General features: G+C 33.6%; 3 protein-coding genes across 5 annotated transcripts; all 3 read right to left on the reverse strand.

Annotated features, from left to right (window-relative positions):
- Positions 1–6,047: 6,047 nt before the first annotated feature.
- On the reverse strand, positions 6,048–8,681 carry LOC131633910 (amidase 1-like). The gene is made up of 9 exons (XM_058904581.1): positions 8,329–8,681; positions 8,033–8,185; positions 7,696–7,820; positions 7,432–7,557; positions 7,126–7,308; positions 6,901–7,048; positions 6,635–6,803; positions 6,414–6,548; positions 6,048–6,324 (listed from the first exon to the last, which is right to left on the reverse strand). Exons 1-9 carry the CDS (start codon positions 8,436–8,438, stop codon positions 6,202–6,204), a joined length of 1,272 nt encoding a protein of 423 aa, XP_058760564.1. The 5' UTR covers positions 8,439–8,681; the 3' UTR covers positions 6,048–6,201.
- A 213-nt stretch (positions 8,682–8,894) lies between these two features.
- On the reverse strand, positions 8,895–11,339 carry LOC131633911 (uncharacterized). The gene is made up of 6 exons (XM_058904582.1): positions 10,955–11,339; positions 10,795–10,874; positions 10,642–10,697; positions 10,426–10,538; positions 9,479–9,540; positions 8,895–9,381 (listed from the first exon to the last, which is right to left on the reverse strand). Exons 1-6 carry the CDS (start codon positions 11,141–11,143, stop codon positions 9,084–9,086), a joined length of 798 nt encoding a protein of 265 aa, XP_058760565.1. The 5' UTR covers positions 11,144–11,339; the 3' UTR covers positions 8,895–9,083.
- A 3,844-nt stretch (positions 11,340–15,183) lies between these two features.
- LOC131633923 (root phototropism protein 3-like) lies at positions 15,184–18,106 on the reverse strand. 3 transcript variants are annotated; one of them, XM_058904596.1, is made up of 4 exons: positions 17,636–18,106; positions 17,445–17,514; positions 16,235–17,308; positions 15,184–15,910 (listed from the first exon to the last, which is right to left on the reverse strand). In XM_058904596.1, exons 1-4 carry the CDS (start codon positions 17,878–17,880, stop codon positions 15,551–15,553), a joined length of 1,749 nt encoding a protein of 582 aa, XP_058760579.1. In that variant the 5' UTR covers positions 17,881–18,106; the 3' UTR covers positions 15,184–15,550. The 3 variants fall into 3 exon arrangements, with proteins under 3 accessions (XP_058760579.1, XP_058760580.1, XP_058760581.1); XM_058904597.1 differs by having other exon boundaries at positions 17,919–18,105; XM_058904598.1 differs by having other exon boundaries at positions 17,590–17,778.
- Positions 18,107–19,676: the final 1,570 nt, after the last annotated feature.

The raw sequence follows: 19,676 nt of genomic DNA on the forward strand, positions 1-19,676 counted from the left end.
GTATGGTTCGGAAATCCGAAACCATATACCAAACCAATAATTTTAGTTTGGTTTAATTCTTAATAAATTGAAGCAGTTTGATTTAATTCAAGTAAACTTTTATTATAATTTATTCGATTCAATTTTTCTTCCAAAGTGTATCATGAATAACTCTAACTAGAGATACAAGTCTTAAATTCAAATTTCAACCTCCCATAGAAGTTATCAAATTGACAAGTTTCTCCCATGTGTAGTCTTCTAAATTTCTCTCCATACAACCTCTGTCCCAAAATAATTGTTATATTTAAAAAAAAAAAAATTGTCCCAAAATACTTGTCACTTTAGATTAACAATGCACTTTTATATTTAATCTTCCAATTGTACCTTCTAATAAGTACTTTTAATTTATTATTTTCTCACTTAACATTAATGTTAATTTGAATTACACAAATATTTATTCATAATAATTTGATAAAGTCACTAGTCTCTCTTTCATTTATTATTGTTTCTTAATCAGTGTGAAATGTTCAATTGCAACAAATAATATGAGACGGAGAGAGTATTTAAAATTAAATCCACTAAAATGCTCACTTTCACAATTTAAAGCATTTATGTTTGAATTCTAAATGAAAGATAATTATCATATTTTATTAGACTAAATATGTTTTTATTCTATAAATATATCAATTTTAATTTTTAATTTCTATAAAAAAAAAGTCGAGTTTTAGATCTTATAAAATTATTTTTGCATGCAGTTTTAGTCTATGTATAGAGACTAAAACTGCATACAAAAATAATTTTATAAGAATTAAAAACATATTTAACTCTATTTTATTACTCGATATGGCATAAATATAATTATCATATGTGAACTGAACCTATAAAAAAACAGGGAAAAGTTAAATAATTTTTTTTCTTAATAACCTGTGTTGTTATAAATTCAGTATTAGAATAAATAAATACACAAAATTGAATAAAATGTATGTTGATACACAAATTGACAACTTTTATTTTCATGTATCCTCTTGTAAACCATCCACTTCATCAACATTGTTTTTCTAAATTTCAGTTGACAAATATTAGTAACCGTTATCATTCTTTCAACTCATAGAGTTTATCAAATTGAATAGTTTTTGTTTCCGCATGTCACTGTCTAAACCTTCTACATCACCACTTATAACTCACAATATAACCCACAAGCTCTGAAACATGGAAACTTCAAAAATGGTGAACTATTGATATCGGGTACGTACCTGTATGTACTAGGGGTGTTCATGGTTCATGAACTGCACTGAACCGAACCATATAATTGGTTCAGTTCAGTTTTTAATAACCATATCTATAACAATTCAGTTAATTGTTAAAACAGATTCAATTCAATTATAAATTGGTTTAAACCGATTACTTTATATAAACTGGTTTAAAACCAGTTTGAAGTTATAAACTAATTTTTTTATATTAAAAATTGTTTCAAAATCTATTTATTTTGAAATTTTATTTTATATATATATATATATATATATATATATATATATATATATATATATATATATATATATATGCGCGAAAATGTTTGTTTCGGTAGGTGGTTTTAGGATCAACAGCTTTGGAAAATCCATTAATTCCAATTTGTGAAACCTCTTATTTATTTATTAATTATTTCCAGACACAACATTTACGTATATGTACGGAATCCAGTGATTTTCAATTGTTCTCAAACACCATATTTACATTTGATAATCCTTATTTATTATGAGACACTAAATTTTCTTGCAGGTGCATTATTAAACCAGATAAAAAAATTAATTAAAAATTTGCAATAATTTATTAATTAACAAATATTTATTTGATAATCTTCATTAAACATTATTAATTCAATAATCTTTATTAATAAATTATTAAGCCTCTTAAAATTGATTAATCATGATAAAAAAATATTTAAAGAAAAACTAACACCCTATAATAAACGTATAATAAATATGTAAACAATTTTAAAAAAATTAAACCAATTTATAAATTTGAATTTCGGTTATTGAATTATTTATAATATACAGTTTAATTCACTAACCACTTAAAACAAACAACCATGACATATAAAAATAATTTGTGCAAAATTAATAATATCAACAACTTAAATATTAGATTGTGGTGGGACATAAATAGTGAAAGCGGTCTTCTTCTGAGAAGAATTACGAACTTAATCAGTTAGGTACAAATAAATTTAATTGCGGGTATGATACACAACAACCTGTCCATAACAATTTGAAAATTAAATTTAAGTTTTCAAAAAATGGAATGACCATGAAAGATAGAGGATTATTTTCAGGAAAAAAAATGATTTTCAAATTTTTTTCAGCAAAATTTTTTTTGTGAAACTCTTTTTTTATATTTTTTTTTCTAAACTTTTAAGGAAAATATTTATTTTCTGAAAAAATAATATATTTGAAATTTTTATTTTGTTTTCAGAGAAAAATATCATTTTTTTTTAATTTTTTTAACCTTTTCAAAAAAAATTATTAGTTTTCAATTTATTTTTTATTCGAGAAACTAATTAATATAATTAAACCAGTTTATAAAAAGAAACTGGTTCTGAACCGGTTTTAAACTGAATTTGAATTGTTTAATTTAAATGGTTCAGTTCATTAACCATTTAAGTGGTTCAAGTTTTTTACAGTGCAGTGCAATTCAGTTCAAGTATACAATTCAGTTAACTATATTTTTGAACACCCCTAGTATGTACACGTACCATAATTGTGGTATTTAACTTTTTTTATTATTCAATTTTAAGTGAAATTTATGGTTTTTTTAAATATCAATATAGTATATTTATATATTTTAAATTCGTTGTTATTATATCTTAACATTATTTTGGTCTTTTTAAAACTTTTATAGTGATATTTTTTTATGAACCTAATAATTTAGTTATCTATTCATACATTTTATAAAAAACTCTTATTTTTTATCATATATTTTATAGAAAATTCTTATTTTTTTTAAACGTACTTTGATTTTTAAAAAAATACCATATCTCGTACCGGTATCAATATCCGCACCGGGTACCGGACCCGTACCTATGTATCATAGTCCACAAATAATAATAATGAGTTCAGTAGCAATTAACTTTTTGGACACTAACTTGTTGTTTGGATATGATCTAAACATTCCCATAGATCCAACTCATCTCTAAGATTTAAAATTATTTAGTTTGTTAAGGCCGTGTTTGGATTCATGCTGCTGGAAAAGTCCCAGATGAGTCTACTATCAAAGCTGGTGTTTCTTGGTACAATTTGTGGCAATTCTTGATTGTGGTAGACATGGTACAGAAGTGTCATCTCCAAAGGAAAATTTTATTGAGAGTGAAATTATTGTCAACCTAGTGACTGTCTTTATTTTTCAATTTTTTTATGTGTAGAATTGGTCTGCAGGAGCAAGTGATGACAACTGCTTCTAGAGTCATAGGTTGATCTCATCCTGTATGTGAATTTATGTGAAATATTATTATTATTTTTGTTCAAAAAATGATTATTGATTTCTAAGTTTACTGGATATTATCATTTATATATGCTCAGAGAAGTTAATTAACTCTAACCTGATTCAAAAAACATTTGAGCAAACAAGTGGTCATCGTTGAAGAATGTGATGGGTTAGAGGATCATATCGATTTGATAGCTTTATTAAAGTTTGAGTTGTCTACTCATACTCACCATCCAGGATTATCGGAAGACTGATTATGTCATTCAATTTCTAAAAGGATTGAATGAAGTGAACAATACGCTCATGCTCTATCTCTGATTATGCTAATGTATCCACTCCCACACCAATAAGATTTTTTCTTTGCTAATGCCTAATACAAAAAGAGCCAAAAACAATCACTCATTTTGATGAAGACAAATTTGTCGCTTTTCTTTGCTAATGCCCAATGATATGGCCCAAGAAATTACGGAATTGGTGGATAATGAAGCATTCACCATCTCCATTCAATTTCTATTCATTCTTAAGATAATTATATCAATTTCAATTGACAGTATCTTTGCCCATTTTTATGGAGTGACTTATACCTCGGAAAATTTTAAATTATTCTTAGAAATTTTTTAAGATATATTTTAGAACGCACCATGAGTTATTTTTGTCAAAATTTGGTCAGGAGATTCATCTGCGAATATTGTTGGGATGAATTAGGAGTCCGATCTTCGAAAACTCTTATATCGGATATGCATCTCCGAAAACTTCCCTACATACATCTTGGGCAAAAATATTGTCTAAGTTTGTATTTTTTTTTTAATTTGAAGTCACTTTAATCAGATTAATAGTGCCATAATCCATAATTTGAGTCAAACATTAACATCTCAAAATAAGGTAATGCATTAATTAAAGAAAAACATCTCAAAATATTACGAACATAATTTTCAAAGTATGAAAAATACTAGTAAAACATCCGAAAATACAAAAAAAAAAAAAAAACATAATTTACTGTGTATGCCTTACCCTAACCCCCTGACTCCTCCTCTGCCACCGGTAACCTAAGACATTACGAGTGTGTTTGTTTTAGATGAAGTAGGAAAGAGAGAAATTGGTGAGAGAGAAGTTGAAGAGAGATTAGTCATTTCTCTTGTTTGGTTTGGAGAGAAATAGGGAAGAGAGAATGAAATTGTGTGGGCCCCATTACTTTTTCTAATCTCCCCTAAAATGAGAAGAAAGGAGAAAGAGAAACTTTTTTTTGCTTTATTACATCTTTGTCCATGCATCTTTTTAATGAAATTAAATATATAATATTTTATATATTTTTATAGTAAGGATAAATTTGTCTTTTCAAAATTTTGCATACTTCTTTCTCTTCTATTTCTCTCATATTTCTCTTATAACAAACAACCTTATAAATCTTCTTTATTTCTTATCTATTTCTCTCTTCTCACACTCTCTCTCACTTATTTCTCTCTTCTCACTTTCTCTTTATAACCAAGCACACCCTACGTGTCTCAGTAAGAGTGGAACGTGGTAGGGAAACCACATCATTGTCACCTCTCTCATACAGCCCATATATTATGCCCTCTCTCGTAATTCGCATAATATTCGAATACATCAGCAATAGAGGTGGTAAAACGGGTTGTCCGCCCCGCCTAAATCTTGCTAAAAAGCAAACGGGACGGACAAGTCCACCATGTAAAATGGACATAAAAATCATGTCTACCCCGTTTTTTTTTTTTTTTTTTTATTTTCTTAATAGATTAATAGTCATTTTTACCTTTCAATTAAATTTTTCACAAATAAAGTATCTTTTAAATAAATTTTACCTAAAAAAATATTGCATATATTTACAAATAAATGTACAAAATAAAACCATCAAGAATTTGAATTACTATAATTAACTAAAAAAGAGCGGATCGAGACGACTCAGACGAGCTTAACAAATAGGTGAGGCGGACTTTAGCGGGTAGCGGATTTTGGCGGGAAGAATATACCGCTAAAAATCCAGTATTTTTTTCGAAATTTCCGATACACCCCCTAAATTTTTGATAAAAACGCATATATTTTTGAAAAATAATGACTTTAAACAAGAGTATAATGATAAAAACATATTTTATGAGGGTGTCATGTATAATTTAAAAGGTGGCATGTATAATTCTCAAGGACATTGTTTTCCTTTAAACCATTTTTCCCTTCACATATCACAAAACTCGACACCCTCCTAATGACTTACCCACCACTCCATATATTATCCCTTCATATACTCTTCCTTCTTCTCAATCTACTACCCCTACCAATAACTCCCTTGTTCTACCAACACAACCACAACTTCCGAAACAACCCAACACTCACCCATCCTTCTTATCCTAAGAAAATAAGAGAGAATTTTTCATTGGTTGCCAAATTTGGAATGTTAGATATCCATTCCAGTTTGCCAGGATATTACACTATGACTAACTTATTCTATTTTTATTTAATTCTAATTAGTTAATAAGATTAAGGTGTTAGTTAGACATGAATAGTTTGTTAGAGACTTTTACTCTAACAAATTTTGCTCATTGAACCTATTTAAGGAAGTGAACCCAGCTTGTAAAGACCAAGAGTTAACGCAATAAATCTTCCTTTCAGTTTTATGCAAGAATTTGCTTTCATTGCCAAGTGTCAACAGTTTCCATTTGAATATAAAAATTTGCTTACACAGACTTTCATTGCAGTTACAAAAAAGTAACTTAATTATGCTGTCAGCTATGCCAGTTCCTACTTTTCAATGTTATCATAAATACTCTCAACAAGGTGAAGCAAGAATCCATCTGCACCATTCCTGGCCACCAGAGAAACTGATACAGGAAGGTCACTATACAATCCTAGCGGTATGCTTACCTGCAAATTGTTCAGAAAAAAAAAATCTTATTTAAATAACGAAGAAACAAAGAGTCTTGAGTGTTTCATAAACACACACAAATAACAACCTGGCAAAATCCAGAAACTCCAACAATGGACAGAAGACTAAAAGCTCTTGCGCGAAAAATATCTAATTCAGATGAATTTGTTTGTAGTCTAGGTGGAGGCCCCGGAACCGTTGGGATCACGAGAACACCTAAATCCTGAAATTTTCACACAAACTGTAAAACTGACTTATAGACAAACAATGCAGGCCAAGGGGGTGGGGTGTGTGAGAGAAAAAGAATACCCCAAGAAGAGAAGTAAGAGCAGCATGCAACTCCCCTTTTATAGAACGACAAATATCGATACCCTCCCCTGTTGTGCTTAGGGCATCTGATACACGTTCCGAAATTCCGGGACCTAAATCAGGTTTGACTGCATTGATCCATTCACTGTGGTTATTCTTAAATTCATACCTATGTCACAAATAGTAAAATAAGAAAGGATTCAAATTTTAGCTAAAGGAGATATCCGCAATATCTAGAAGATTAGGGATGGAGTAGTGAGCAATACCTCTGAAGCAATCGCATTGCGCTTGAAAGTGCAGCCAGTGATGGAATGTTGTATACTTGATTTGTGTTTTCTTCACTTATGAAATGTTTCAAACCCGGAACTTTGGCCTTCACATATTCACCAAGGATTTCTCGCCTTAATACATCATCTGCACAACAAAAATTATCAGTTCAATAAAATTGCCCAAAACGACATAATTATACTGAATTGATATCGAACATTTACCTCCATACAACTTCTGTACTGCTTTGATAACAGTCTGTGGAACTATATCGTAAGGAACACTTGAAAGCTGAAAACAATCCTCTGCGATGATAACCTGAGTAGGTCTAACAGGTGTGACCTGTGGAGATTGCAAAAGTACATGTCCAACTCTGCTTAAAATCTTTGGATCCCTAGCAAACCATCCTAGATGTGAATAAGAGGATAAGAAAATCAATCTAGAGAATAAGGGCTCAACAATTTCTGAAGCTATATTTTCAAGATCACTAGATATGCTCCATGTAACTACCAAGGTTGCAGATTATTTACCTACAGTATCAAAACTTTGTGCCATAGGAACAACTCCTGATTTTGAGATAGCGCCATGAGAAGGACGAAAACCGAAAATCCCACAATAAGATGCGGGCACCCTTACACTTCCTCCTGTATCAGTTCCTATAATTTTTAACAAAAAATATAGATTATTAATCTTGTGGAATGGAAGAGTATCCTACCTTTAAGGGAAAAAACAGCACTTCGAATTATCAACTAAGTGGTGCTCAAAATAGCTCATGGAATGGAAGAATGGCTGACCTAAAGAGAAATCAACAAGCTTTGCACCAACTGCAACAGCAGAACCACTAGAAGATCCTCCAGGAACTCGGTCATCTGCACAAGGATTTCGTGGTGTTCCATAGTGTATATTTTCTCCATTTATACTGTCAAAGTAGAGTACCTCGTTATACAACTAACATAAGTAACATTTGAATATATGCACATGCCCAACGATAAAAAATACAAATACTCATAGAATCATATTTTATATAATAAACAAACTCCTATGGACAACCTTGTGATTAGATTCAAAGTGACTAAAAAAATTGATAATTCTTTAGAATGGGTGAAAAAATTGACTGACAAAAAACAAAACCTGTAAGCCATTTCATCCATGACAGTTTTACCAACACAAGTGGCACCAGCACTAAGGAGAGCCAAAACTGTTGGAGCAGTAGAAGTAGCAACCTCATGAGTCTTTGCCCAATCAGGATTCCCAAATCCAGCTACATACCCTTTCACATCAAATCTGTTCGACAAAAGCAATCAATATCTTCCATCAATTTCAAGATGTATGGATTCAAATACACGAGTTAATTAAGTATAAGTTCACTTTGAAGGCAGGAAAATTTTGATACTGTGAATTTTACGAAAGTGACACGGTTTACTTACATGTCTTTAACTGCAAAGGTGAGTGAATTCAAAGGAAGATCAATGGAAGAAGAAGTTGGTGGCAAGATGAATCTCTCCATGAATGCTCCATAGTCTGAGGCTGTTTCCATGTCTGTTGCAAAGCTACTGTATTACGTTTACAACCCCCCAGAGATGATATGTAACAGCAGCACCTCTTCACTGGTTTTGTGGGTCAGAAAAAAAACTTACAAGGATTGATTAAGGAGCTTCTCTTGTCAATAGAAGCTTCACTGTTGCTATGATTATTTTGAAGATAGCCAATCAACAAATTTTGATTGGCCAATCCAAAAGGTAGTGACACAGCCACCTTCCATTTTTTTGTCTTTAGCTTTCTATCTTACAAATATGTTGGTTTTTTTTCATATCATTCTATACTTTATTTATTTTGTTTTTACTCATTTTCAATATTTTATTTTTTTTCTCAACACTTAGTTTTCTCTATCTCTGTTTAACCAATGCGTTTATTTTATTTTCTATTTTTACATAAAAGTTTACTCATTTATCACACCAATGATTGAAATTGGAGAAAAGTTAAAAGCTTCACATCACGTAGAGATATGGCTTAACTATCTGAATGAAGAATTGCAATGTAGTTAGAGAGGATCCAAACCCGCAATAGCACTCTTTCGTATATGTAAAATTTACTCCCACACTATTTAGGAGCAATCCAATTATCCAAGAATTACAACAAACAAATGAGAAAGATAGAAATGAAAAGAAAAAAAAAAAGGAATCTACTCATTTCCATCAGAGTCGTCATCAAATATGTAGAGGTATGGAATCACAGTAGTGCGATCAATCAATTCATTTTGAGAAACTTCAGTGTTTACCCCAGGTGAGCTCCAACCTAAGCGTTGTATGTAAACTGCATCATAAGCTTCAATATTCAATCCTGAAGCAAGAAATAGTTGAATCTCATACACAAATCTGTCTGTTCTTGCTCCCAGAAAAGGCCTGGCTGCTTCAGAGACCGACATCTTGAACTCTTCCTGTTTCTTTTCAGGTTTTGTTGTATGTGGCTTCTGTTCTTTACTGTAGATTAGAGAATTAACAGTAAACAGATCATCACTCTTTGTCATTCTCATATGAGTTAAAGTTAGATTAACTTAAATTGCATGAAGAAACTTACCTTGTCCATAATGGTTTTACGACACCAGAGATATGGTGCACAATGATGTCAACATCCTCATCCTAAAGATTAAGCAAAAGGAGGCATGAGTCAAGAATAAGAGACATTTCAGATTGCATTATTTGAGTTTAGGACAGCTTATAGAAATAGCTTATGACATGCTCATAAGTTGTTTTCAACTTATTTTCATAAGCTTTCCATGATAGCTTATAAAAACAACTTGTGATTTATATTAGAAAAAAAAATCTAACTTTATTGTATCTTTTATCATAGACAAATAGAAATAGCTAATACATAAACATGCATATAATAAGAGCTTAATCAAGTTGTTTATCCAAATAGGGCCTAAGCATACAAGTTATGAAAGAAAACTATAAGAAAACTTATTTACACACTTAGGCACATTGCATACAGCGGTGCTAAGGAAAATGCAACATAATGTAGTTAGTAAATGAAACGCATTGGTAAGGATGAGAATCATTTACCGTGGAATAAACCATCAATTTAATCCCTAAACTACCATCCTCTCCAATTTAACCCCTACAACAACAACAACATCCAAGGCTTATCCCACTAAGTGGGGTCGGACACATAGATCAACTTCTCATAATGTTCTATTCAGAACCATGCTTCTCTCCAAATTATTAATCTCTAGATCTTTCTTGATAACTAATCTTATAGTTTTTCTAGGTCTTCCTCTACCTCTAACTCTTTGACTCCTCTCTACCTGATCTACTCTCCTTAAAACAGAATTTACAGATCTTCTCTCTATATGCCCAAACCACCTAAGTCTATTTTCCGCCCTATGCTATAAAAATATGATAACTAGTTTAGATACTAAATCGGAGAGAGGGTGATAGTTTGTGAACTAAATTGATGGTTTATCCATGCATGGTGACATGAGAGAGAATGCACAAACAATACACTTATCAGGAAAGCAAACTAACCTGGGTAAGGGCTTGAATTTCCCTTGTTAACCAAGTTTGAAGCCAGTTATTTGGCTGATAATACTTACGAGATTTCCAATAGAGTGATATATTGAATATGTCTTCTAAGAAACCTAGAATTATAAGCACAACAAACATTCCACACAAATCAAATAACATACAGATACAAACACATTTAATGATGAATAAAATGTGATAGAATAGATTATAGAAAACCTTGTTGAGTATAATAGCATTGTAACCTATATCTGTGTGCTTTTGATAACACAAAACTGCACATACAAATTACAAAATGAGAATTCTACTAAATTATGAAACTTATATAAAGAAAACTAATTAACAGAGGCATAGTGAGAGTAGACAACAAACCAATCTTGAAGATTGGCATTTATATAATGGCGTTGAAAGGAAGTTCCGTCAAGTCCATAAATGATAGAAAAATTATCTGTCTGCATAACAAAATCAGCATGGTAAATAAGAGTGTAACAATTAATCGTTAGAGTTGAAGAGTTAGAGGAATAAAGCGAACCTTACAAAGGGGACATTTTACGGAAGAAGGTGGGGTTTGGTGCTTGGAATAAACGACATTGGTCCAGCGGAGAATGCAATTGAAGCAAAATTTGTGCAAACAATGATCGAGATAGGAGTCTTGAGTTAAGGGTCCGAGGCAGATTGGGCAAATGGAATCGTGTGAATTGGTTGCCGATTCATCTTCCATCTTTTCGTGCAGCTCGATCCTTGCTTCTTCTGGTACAGATTTACGATTACAATTAAGTTGTTGTTTGGAGCTGACAATCGGAGGGATTTTACAAGAGGGGTTTTAAATAGAGAGTTCGATTTTTTTAAAAATGATAATTGAAATGACCTTGAATAAAATGATATATTTGAGTTTCAACCGGCAAATGTCAATGAGAAAGTAGGAGTTTTGCACATAAGATTAAGAACGGTGGATTTTTTTTTTTTTTTTAAACTAAGCTCTGTCCATTTTTAAATTTTCCAAACAATAGAATATTATTTTATTTTATTTTATTCTGCTTCGTTCCATTCGGTTCCATCAATTTAAAGAAAGTTGAGGTTATATTTGGATATCATAAAATCAACGGAGCAGAATGGAGTGGAGCTGAGTGGGATGGAGCGGAACGGAACGAAGATATCATTCCATTGTTTAGAAATTTTAAAACGAAATAAGATAAGTTGTTCATTCTGCCTAAATTGGAGAGGAAAAAAATGGTGGTAACTGATGGAATGGAATGAAATCCATACAACTCTATTATGCCGCTCCATCCGTTTTTAAATTATCCAAACAATGAAATATCATTTTATTCTATCTCATTTCGCCGCTCTGTTCCATCTTGTTCCATCAATTCAAACAAAGCCTAAAACTATTACATGTTTATTATACTCAATATCGAAATTGTAAAGATGAATTCAGTGTGAGATAGTAATTGCCACTTCAATGCAAACAATGTTGGTTTTTGGAGTAATTTTGTTGTCCTAATTTCCTTTCCTTTCTTAATAATTGTGTCAAACAAAAAATTTAAATGATTTATAGGTATCTTTGTAAAAGAGTTATAGGAGGCGACACCAAAGGAAAGGATAATGCATATCGCCCAAAGTGGGATTCTTAGCAGCATATTTACCACAATGTGCACGTATTAATTATAGTGTTCGCATTTTGATTGAATAACTCGCCTACTTCTGAAAATATAAGGAATGACGTGTCCCTATCTAGTAACTATACGAGAAGGGATGTTAAAGAAGAAATTCACGTTCTCTATGATAATAAGGGAAATAATTGCTCACTTCCTTCGATCTTGATAAGAAAGGATATTGTAACCGTTTTCTTAGGTCACAAGACCCGGGCTTAAGAGGCTCTTATAAATACCTCAACCTCAACCATAAGGTTGATAGAAGACATTCAATTTACTCAACAATCTCACCGATGCAAAGTTTTTCACTACGTGAGTTTGCCCTAATACCATAATAACCCTAAAACCCTCAAACAACTCTACACAACTAGATATTGTCACTCATTTTATTTTTAGCAAATAAAATTGGTACTCACTGTGGGACTCCAGTAAAACTGACATGGAACACCGTTGCATCATACGGTCAAATTGTTATTCACATCTTCAAACCCTATATCCAAGATGGTGAACAAGAAAATAGTAACTCCGACCGACAACAATACAATGAGGACGCCATAGCAGAAATGTGTGCCGCCATGAATGACTTATGTTGCCAAATTCAGACTTTGGAGGACAACGTCCTCCACATCCAACAGAGCTAGTAGGAAGTCCGCCGTCATGAGGAGACTGAAGTTCTAGAATCTTGAACCTCTCTCCAGTGAAATATGGGGGAACTAATGCCATAGAGCTTCAAGTTGCCATCACCAGTCAAGTTTAACGAACGCGGCAACCCCCAAGAGCATGTCGTCTCCAACAACACAGTGATGACAATTATTGGAACCTCCGGTTTCCTGAAATGCAAGTTTCTCTTTAGCACCTTCAGAGACGCAATATTAAGGTGGTACATGAGCCTACAAGGACTCTCGATCACCGCCAACTATGACTTAGTAAATAATTAGCCCATCAGTTTGTGGTCAGCAGACACGTCTGCTACTAGCTTGTTCGACATTCGCCAAGGTCCTGCTCAATCTTCGAAGGAATATCTCGCTTACTTTAATGAGATAGAGCTCCCCATCCAAGAGGGCCACTTGAAAAATATGTCAAAAGCGGTTCCACCCAGATCCAAGGTGAATCCAGCTCTATAGGGTGAGGCACCTCTAGGAGTCCTAGACCCAAGAAAAGCAAGGAACCAAGCAAAGGTGGTGAAGAGAGAGTTGTTCGTCACACCCTTAACATTATAGCAGGAGGTTTCGCTGAAGGCGGGGAGACTAACTTTGCCCACGGGAGGATTCACTGGAGACGGGGATGTTAGAGATAGGTATGATAATCTTGGATATCTTCAAGAATCGTGTTCGTTCACTTTCCAAACAAAGTACTTCGACCCTATTCTTGTCTGGGTTCACGAAATCTTTGCGGGGATAATTCTCGAAGAACAATCTGTTTCTGACAATAGAGGACAGATAAGAATGTAGAGGAAGTATATTTTTTTGTCTCCGAAACCGAGGCCAAATGACTCCTTATATAGGAGATCAACAATAGAAACCGAAATGACACACCTGTTCAGTAAAAACAGTTATGTTTGTTGGGAAATGACACACCTATTTGGTAAAACGGTTATGTCGGTTGGGAAAGGGTGCAACTTATTCAAACGAATTTTTCGAACGGGGCGCTGCCCCGCACCCCGCCCGCTGACCCCTGCCAGGGGCGCTGCCCCTTGGACCCCGGCAGGGCTCTGCCCCGCACCCCGCCAGGGGCTCCGCCCCTTGGACCCCGACGGGGCGCTGCCCCGCACCCCGCCAGGGGCTCCGTTTCTATTATTCGTATTCAATTGCACGTTTGGCTCTACGAGTGTGCACTCCGCACTACCCTAACTCGTTTCAAGCTTAACGCATAATTGCATCGGCCTACAGTAAATCACATTACTACAGTAAATCACCAACAGGGGAGACTAACTCCATCCGCAGAAGGTACGCAAGTCAAATTTTAACCATCGAGGACTCGTCCACTAGCCTATGACTCTGACGAGAAGAGAACTCAGTGACTCAGCATGCATACATCCACATCCTGAGGTTTTTAACAAGGTAATTTAACATTATTTACGCGCATTTGTGCACTCCAAACCCGAGACATAGGGTAAATACTAAATTGTTGATGTGGGGTGAGTGGTCATACAACACTTCACAACCCCGTGTCCCTGGAAAGACACCATTTGAAATTGCTTTGAAAATCTCCCTCATACCATTCCTTAGTACTTAGCAGGTACCTCCACTGTTGATGTTGCTTATGTTTTGTTAGTCCAACGTGAAACCATGATTACAACTTTAACAAGAAAATTGGCCAAGCTGCAGGTAACTATGAAGAAATTTAATGATGAACAATAGGCATGAGGTGCATTACAACATAGGTGAGAGGGTGTTAATCAAACAACGAACCCACCATTAAACCTCGGTGACTACCTCCCTGTACTCCAAACTGAACAAACGTTTGTTTTTATGGCGTTTTTAAATTCTAGAGAGGATTGGAACAATTGTGTACAAACTGCTCTTACCACTGGCATCCAAAATTCATCTGATTTACACTGCTCAATGATGAAACCCTTCCATAACAATGACTCTGCTCCAATTGCCGTGGCTACACTGCCTCATACGGCCTTGGGCAATCATCCTATATCATCACACCACTAGTCATACTCAATTCTCGATGGATATTGACTTCTAAACCACGCCTCAAAGTGTTGGTACAATGGTGTGGGGTGCATGCTGATGATACTTCATGGAAAAATTAAGACACTCTCAAAGTTGTGTTATCACCTTGAGGACAAGGTGCTTTCATATGGCATGGGGAATGATAGTTCATAGGCTGAAGAGGAAATAGCTGAAGTAGCTTAAAATGAGGAAAAGGAAAAACCCAGATCACAATGTCAAAGTATCTAGAAGACTACGTCGCAGAGAAGTAACAAATGCAGTTAGGAAAAGTTGAGTTGGCAGTTCATCATTAGCTCTATCAAATCTTGCAACAATACAATCTAGATTAATCCTTACTATGCATTTTGTTATTACAATAGTTATATGTAAAACACTATATATTGTATGCATGGAATGAATGAAAACAAGCCAAATTTATCCAAATTATCTCCTTCCCTTTTCTTTGGAGGTTCCCTAGTCCTCGAACTTTAGGTTTACCACACTGTTTCTAGCATTCTTTGTACCATTTTTAGTGTTTTTCTAATGAATTAGAATACAATAATGTATATTGTTGTAATTTGACATTAGAGAAATACTAGCTAGACCAAAAGAGTAATCGTTATCATTTCTCTTCAACATTCATGGAATACGGACAAGCTATACTGGTTTGCATTTTGATCTAACCAGTTTCAACATGAAGTTGATAAATAGTGGTCAAATTTCTTATGAGGCACAAGAATATAGGCTATCAGAGAATAAAGAAAAATCATCATGTTCAGCTAAAGTGCTTGTACATGATAATCTATCTCTTGTTCAACTAGTGCATATCTTCATTTTCTTTTGGAGCTTCATTTTGCAAGTATTTAGATTCACGAGTTGCGACTTCATCATTTCAACATCTTTTCTCATCACTTTTATCTCTTGACTCATCTGTCTTTTTTCAATATCTTTGCTTATCCTGATGTTTGTTTGAGTTTTCCTTTGGTAATTAAATCCATTACTCGCCATTGTCCACGACGTGTTCACTTGCTCTAGAAGGACAAATTGTGTTGATAGTTTCATAGGCAGCCTATCATTCTTCATCACATGTTTACGCGCTTCTTGTGACAATCTATGGTATTCCAATACACTACACACATTTTCTCTATCTTCTTCTGTCAAATAGGGATGCGCCTGCAAAATTTGGTCAAATCTAAGTTTTCAGCAACCATATAGTCATATAGACAAATGCAACACAATATGGACTATCTATCATTTTTTGTAATTTGGGTCGAGCATCAACTCGTGCAAATTCTCATTGTAAGGTGAGGATCTCTTAACACACACCCTTCCGTTTAGGACAATCATCTGGAGCGTGACCTGAATAAACTCATAACGGGTGGTCCAGTATGTTCAATATCAAATATTGTGAGGATGTGCCACATTTGATTGTGAGTATGTGCAATATCAAATATTGTGAATCAACTGCAAATGTAACTGCGACAATATGATTATTACCTTAAGGTACATGTCAATGGCACTATAGAGATTGTCATCACATTCTCTAGCATTTTGTGGCAATGCTTCAACAAGCAATTTGAATCCTTCCACTTTGAGCTTCCGATCCCTCGCAACTTGTGATAGATAACCATCCACCAACCTTCCAACACTGTGAACTTTAGCTGCAGAATTACTTGACGTCCCACAAACATAAGATTGTAACACTTTAACAACAACATCAACATCATACAAAGAACTTTCATCTCCATAATTTTTAACCAAAAGATCCTGAACACAACACTGCTCCAACATCAAAACCACTCTTCTTTGTAACACACACATCAACTCATGATTGATTTTCAACACCATCCCTGCCTTTAACACGTGAAGCAAAAAATTGCAAGAGACGGAATTTTCTTCGGTAGGAAGCATTTTAATCAAACACTCGGTTGTAACTTTATGTAACTTAATTAACTGAATCGTCACGTGTTCATGTTTTACATTAGGATCAAGTCCAAGTGTGACTTTAGAGAACCATTTTAAAGTCCAAAATTCTATACAAGAGCCTATAATCTCTGATCTCATTCCGCGTTTTTTAATAAATTGAATCACTTCAATGAAATGATCTATACGTAGAAGCGATACATCTTCAAACCACCAAGCATCAGTTCTAGTTTCAAGTTTCGGAACAGCGCATGCTTTCCAAGCTATTGCCTCTGAACAACGTTTCACTAATTGTAACTCTTTGGCCCAAGGAGAAAGTGATTCACAGTTTTTGAGTATGCGAAATGTGTCTTTCCATGAAGTTAAAATTAGAAAACTGAAAAATGATTCTGTTTTGGAAATGAGATTTTCGGTTTCAATATCTTCACTCATTTCTAAGAAATTTGCAGCACAATATAGTGAAGATATGTTTGAGGGTGTCACGTCGAATTTCCAACCGTAACAGAATTTAACAACTAACTCAAATGTTTTTCTACCACCTGGAAGATTGTCTATTTGAATAGTATCAATCCTACTATGTTCTTCGTTGTTGCTTCTTCTCTGAAAGACAAGTCTGTTCAAATATTCACTTCTTGAGACCATAGCAAGCTGAAAAATCAAGAAATTGATCAAAACTTTATAAAAAATCGCTAAAAGCAAAGATGATACATAACTAAATTAAGATACGATACATATATAATGAAGCTATCTTATGAAGATGTGAAGGTGGAAAAATAATAGTCACCTTATGCAAGTGAAAGGTGGAATCACCAACTTGTATGATTAAATCATTGACAGAACTGGCCCTAGCAAACCTGCATCAAACAAATGAAACTTGTTACGCAAGAAACTAATGAAGAAATCGCAAGCCTATGAAAAAACTAGATTACCATGTTTCAATTTTGGCATGATGATTAGGAGGGGAAAAATGTTTACCAATTTTGGTTTTTCCGTTTTAAGGAATCGGCAACTATAGGAACATTAACCGGTAGAACGACACATCGATTAAGCTTCCCTTCACTCAAGACACTTTCAGAATCAAGAGTTTTCATGGTTGCTTTATCAAGACCAGGAAACTTAGCTAGTGGTGAAGAATACTTAGATACATAAATTGAAATGTGGAAATGAATATATATAGACAGAAAAAGTGTCCAACTTTTAGATGGTGTCAAATCCTTCATGAATTATTGTGTTTGAGGCATTGAAGAGGGTTTGTTACCTTTTTCTATCTTGTGTCATTTTTGTGTAACTATTGGAATTAATGAAGCAGATAGTGAATGTTGCATTCTCCTCATCCACATAGTAGTACAACCCTTTATCATCAGCATCGCATTCATCAATTAAGAAGGTGTTACCCAAGCTGTATCAAAGCAATAACTCATCCGAAGCTGTATCAAAATTGATTCTAGCCTTATGATTTTGTGGTCAGGAAACTTGTTATTGCTAAAGCTTTTAAATTTTATGTTGACTGGGCATAGAAATTAAAGTAATGTGAGACTTTAATATGTTTTCTAACAAAAATAATTTTAATTTAATTTTATATTGACCGGGTATAGATAAAGTTTATATAAAAATAGAAGGTAATCTCTACGTCGCTACGCCTTTTTTAATCGCAAAATGAATCCTCTTAAAAATTATATTTATAGAGTTAGGAGATAGAGCATTGTTATTCATAAGCATTTGAACTATATGTAAAAGAGCAATTGTTTCTCGTGCTAGAAAATCAAAATTGTCAAAAGCAAATAGAATAAAAGCATGTTAATTATCGGAACACACTTTCTCATATTAGATCACTTGATACTGGATTTTTCGAATGGGTTATAATCCTTTTAGATTTCAACTTAATCACTTTTTTAACTTTTGTTTGAAAAAATTATCTTATTTTATACAGATACTTCTTATTGCTGATGAAATAAAACTTTGTTATATTGTTGAGACTATTCATTCTTTTTTATTGTTTGCTTTGAGTTCAGATTAAATTTTGGGTTGAAACAATTATGAAGGAGATTCATATTATTGATAGAATTTTATCATCTACCACCTCAAATTTGTCTTCTTTTAAAAAAGCATAATATTTACCATTATGTACGTGACACTCCTCATACTCAATGAAAAGATTATAATATCTTTACAAAAAAAATTCACCATTTTCAAGATTCACTCAAATCTTGTGTAAATTTTAAAATTTCTCTAGCGATACTGTAAATTAAGCTATCAAAAATTGTTGGAAAAGTGAATTATTTATTGAAAATTATAGAATTGTCGAGAATTTTTACCCGAAATTATGAAATTTTCTGAAGTTTTTACTGGGAATTATGGAATTTCCGAAAATTGTTAATGGAAATTATGAAATTTCTGAAATTTTTGGAAACCATTTTACCGGAATTTTCATAATTTCCGGTAGTTCAAAAATAAATTGAAATTTTTCGAAAAATATAGAATTTCTGGTAACTCTAACTTAGAAACTTAAATCGGCTGTAATTCACTGATTTTTGTCATTTTATCATTTTGCAGTGAGGACCAAAAGGAATGACAGGATCGTTGCCGACAGTATCACTGATAGAGCGGAAGCCGGGGCAAGGACTGATGCGGCAGAGTCTTCCTAGCCCTCCGACGAAATGATCTACATATGATCGTCAAATCCTCATTGGTCTTCAACTCAATAAGGTTGTATTTCATCCTTCCATCACTATCAATTAAATCTTCACGAAACTCGATCTCTCTCACCTTTCTGTTATCGGTATCAAGCAATAATTCATCCGAAAGACGGAACTCAACAGGTTGTTTATCTCCGTTGAAGTACACTTCTGCCTTAACCAAAAATTGAGGAAGAGGCATTTTAAGATGTTTTTCTCCACAACAAATGACCCATATTTATACAACTTTGAATTCATTCTGGACCACAGAAAATTGTCGATGCAATTGCAACCATACAAAATTGTCGAAAAAATTCTGATCGTAGAAAATTATGAGTTAC

Source organism: Vicia villosa, unplaced genomic scaffold, assembly GCF_029867415.1.
Source record: "Vicia villosa cultivar HV-30 ecotype Madison, WI unplaced genomic scaffold, Vvil1.0 ctg.001190F_1_1, whole genome shotgun sequence".
NCBI lineage: Eukaryota > Viridiplantae > Streptophyta > Magnoliopsida > Fabales > Fabaceae > Vicia > Vicia villosa.